At 37.8% G+C, this 1,435-nt stretch overlaps 1 protein-coding gene across 1 annotated transcript in view; it reads right to left on the minus strand.

Annotated features, from left to right (window-relative positions):
- Positions 1-592: 592 nt before the first annotated feature.
- The window catches only part of LOC119592164 (H/ACA ribonucleoprotein complex subunit GAR1-like), a gene marked incomplete at its 3' end in the record, with an annotated part of 1,100 nt that continues 257 nt past the window's right edge, over positions 593-1,435 (minus strand). Inside the window, 1 exon segment of the mRNA XM_037940985.1 lies at positions 593-855. Coding sequence (XP_037796913.1) covers positions 593-855 — 263 coding nt within the window.

The following is a 1,435-nucleotide window of genomic DNA, read 5'->3' on the forward strand; positions in this document are numbered from 1 at the left end:
AGGCACGGCACTAGGTTTCCGTACCGTACTAATCGTTCTCCACAGTAACTTTGAAGCAAAACGTCCTTCAACCCCATATAAAACAGAACCGCAAATCATCAGTTCCCGCCGCAAACACTGCACTTGAAAACTGGAGGTCCTTGGGAGGGTGAGTTTACGTCCTTGAGTGCAAACATTGGGAAACAAAGATTTTACTCACATCCTCTTCCCTTCATCGTTCGATTTGTTTATTTCCGTATTGTTGATTTTCCTGCGTCTTTTCGTGTATACCCTGTTTGCAACCGAGAAGTGAAATGACTTTGTTTCATAAAACTGCACCTAAAGACACGTACGTATGGACGCGCGCGTGTGTGTATACGCGTGATATAAAGTATATACTTGTATGTCCAGTATGTGTGTATATTCACACTGTAAATTCAAAATTGAATAAACATCTAATTTTCTATGCTGGTCTTAAGGACAATCAATTTCATCCATCGGTTTGTGCGATTTATTTTCTGGATCAAAGATACAGTCGATATAAATTTTAGATTTTATTGTCGTCTGAAGGGAAAACCCGATTATCAGTCAGCCGAGACAACAGAGGCATTACCCGAACTTCTTCTTGCCGAAACCTCCGAAACCTCCGTAGCCCCTACTGAAACCTCCGTAGCCCCTACTGAAACCTCCGTAGCCTCCGTGGCCCCGCCTGAAACCTCCATATCCCCCTCTGCGGAATCCACCGCCGCCTTTGAATTTGAAGGGATCAGGGTCAGCCACGGGGTTAGGGTTAGCCAAAGCCTCAGGCTCAGGCATGGCACTGCTCAGGGTCACCAAGCTTGCCAGGGCCACAAACAGGGCCAGAACCGTCGACAACTGCAAAAGCAATAGAAATGATTGTGAATACATTTTTGAATTGTGATTATCGGTTGCATAAAAAAGAAGAATAAGAAAATGTAGTATTTTTTTTTCATCGCCCCCTCTCTCACAAATACGCACACATATTCACATATTAGCCAGAAAACCGATATAAATACACTTAGCATTTTTATAGCAAGTCTAATATAAATTCACTTAGAATTATTATAAAAATTCTAAAAAAAAATCGAAAAAAATCCTTAAAAATATGTATTTTAAGCAATTTAAGTAAAGAGATTAAAATCGCACTTTACAAATTTTGAAATTTCTGACATTTGGGTTAGGGGGAAAATATATAAAAGTAAATCCTCTCTTTTTCCGCAACATTATTTTAATTAAATCCTTATATTCAGTCAAGAAAAACAAGATTCTACATTTTTTTAATGTAATCTATAAAAAGACAAAAAATATCAATAACAAACTTTTACAGAGAGTTTATCAACTCCAGAATCATATTTCATCGAGTATTTAAACTATTAGTTTTTAATACAGGTAGCATTAGTATTAGCAATACCAAACACTCAGTAATGCATAAAGC

Source organism: Penaeus monodon, chromosome 29, assembly GCF_015228065.2.
Source record: "Penaeus monodon isolate SGIC_2016 chromosome 29, NSTDA_Pmon_1, whole genome shotgun sequence".
In the NCBI taxonomy this organism is placed as follows: Eukaryota; Metazoa; Arthropoda; class Malacostraca; order Decapoda; family Penaeidae; genus Penaeus; species Penaeus monodon.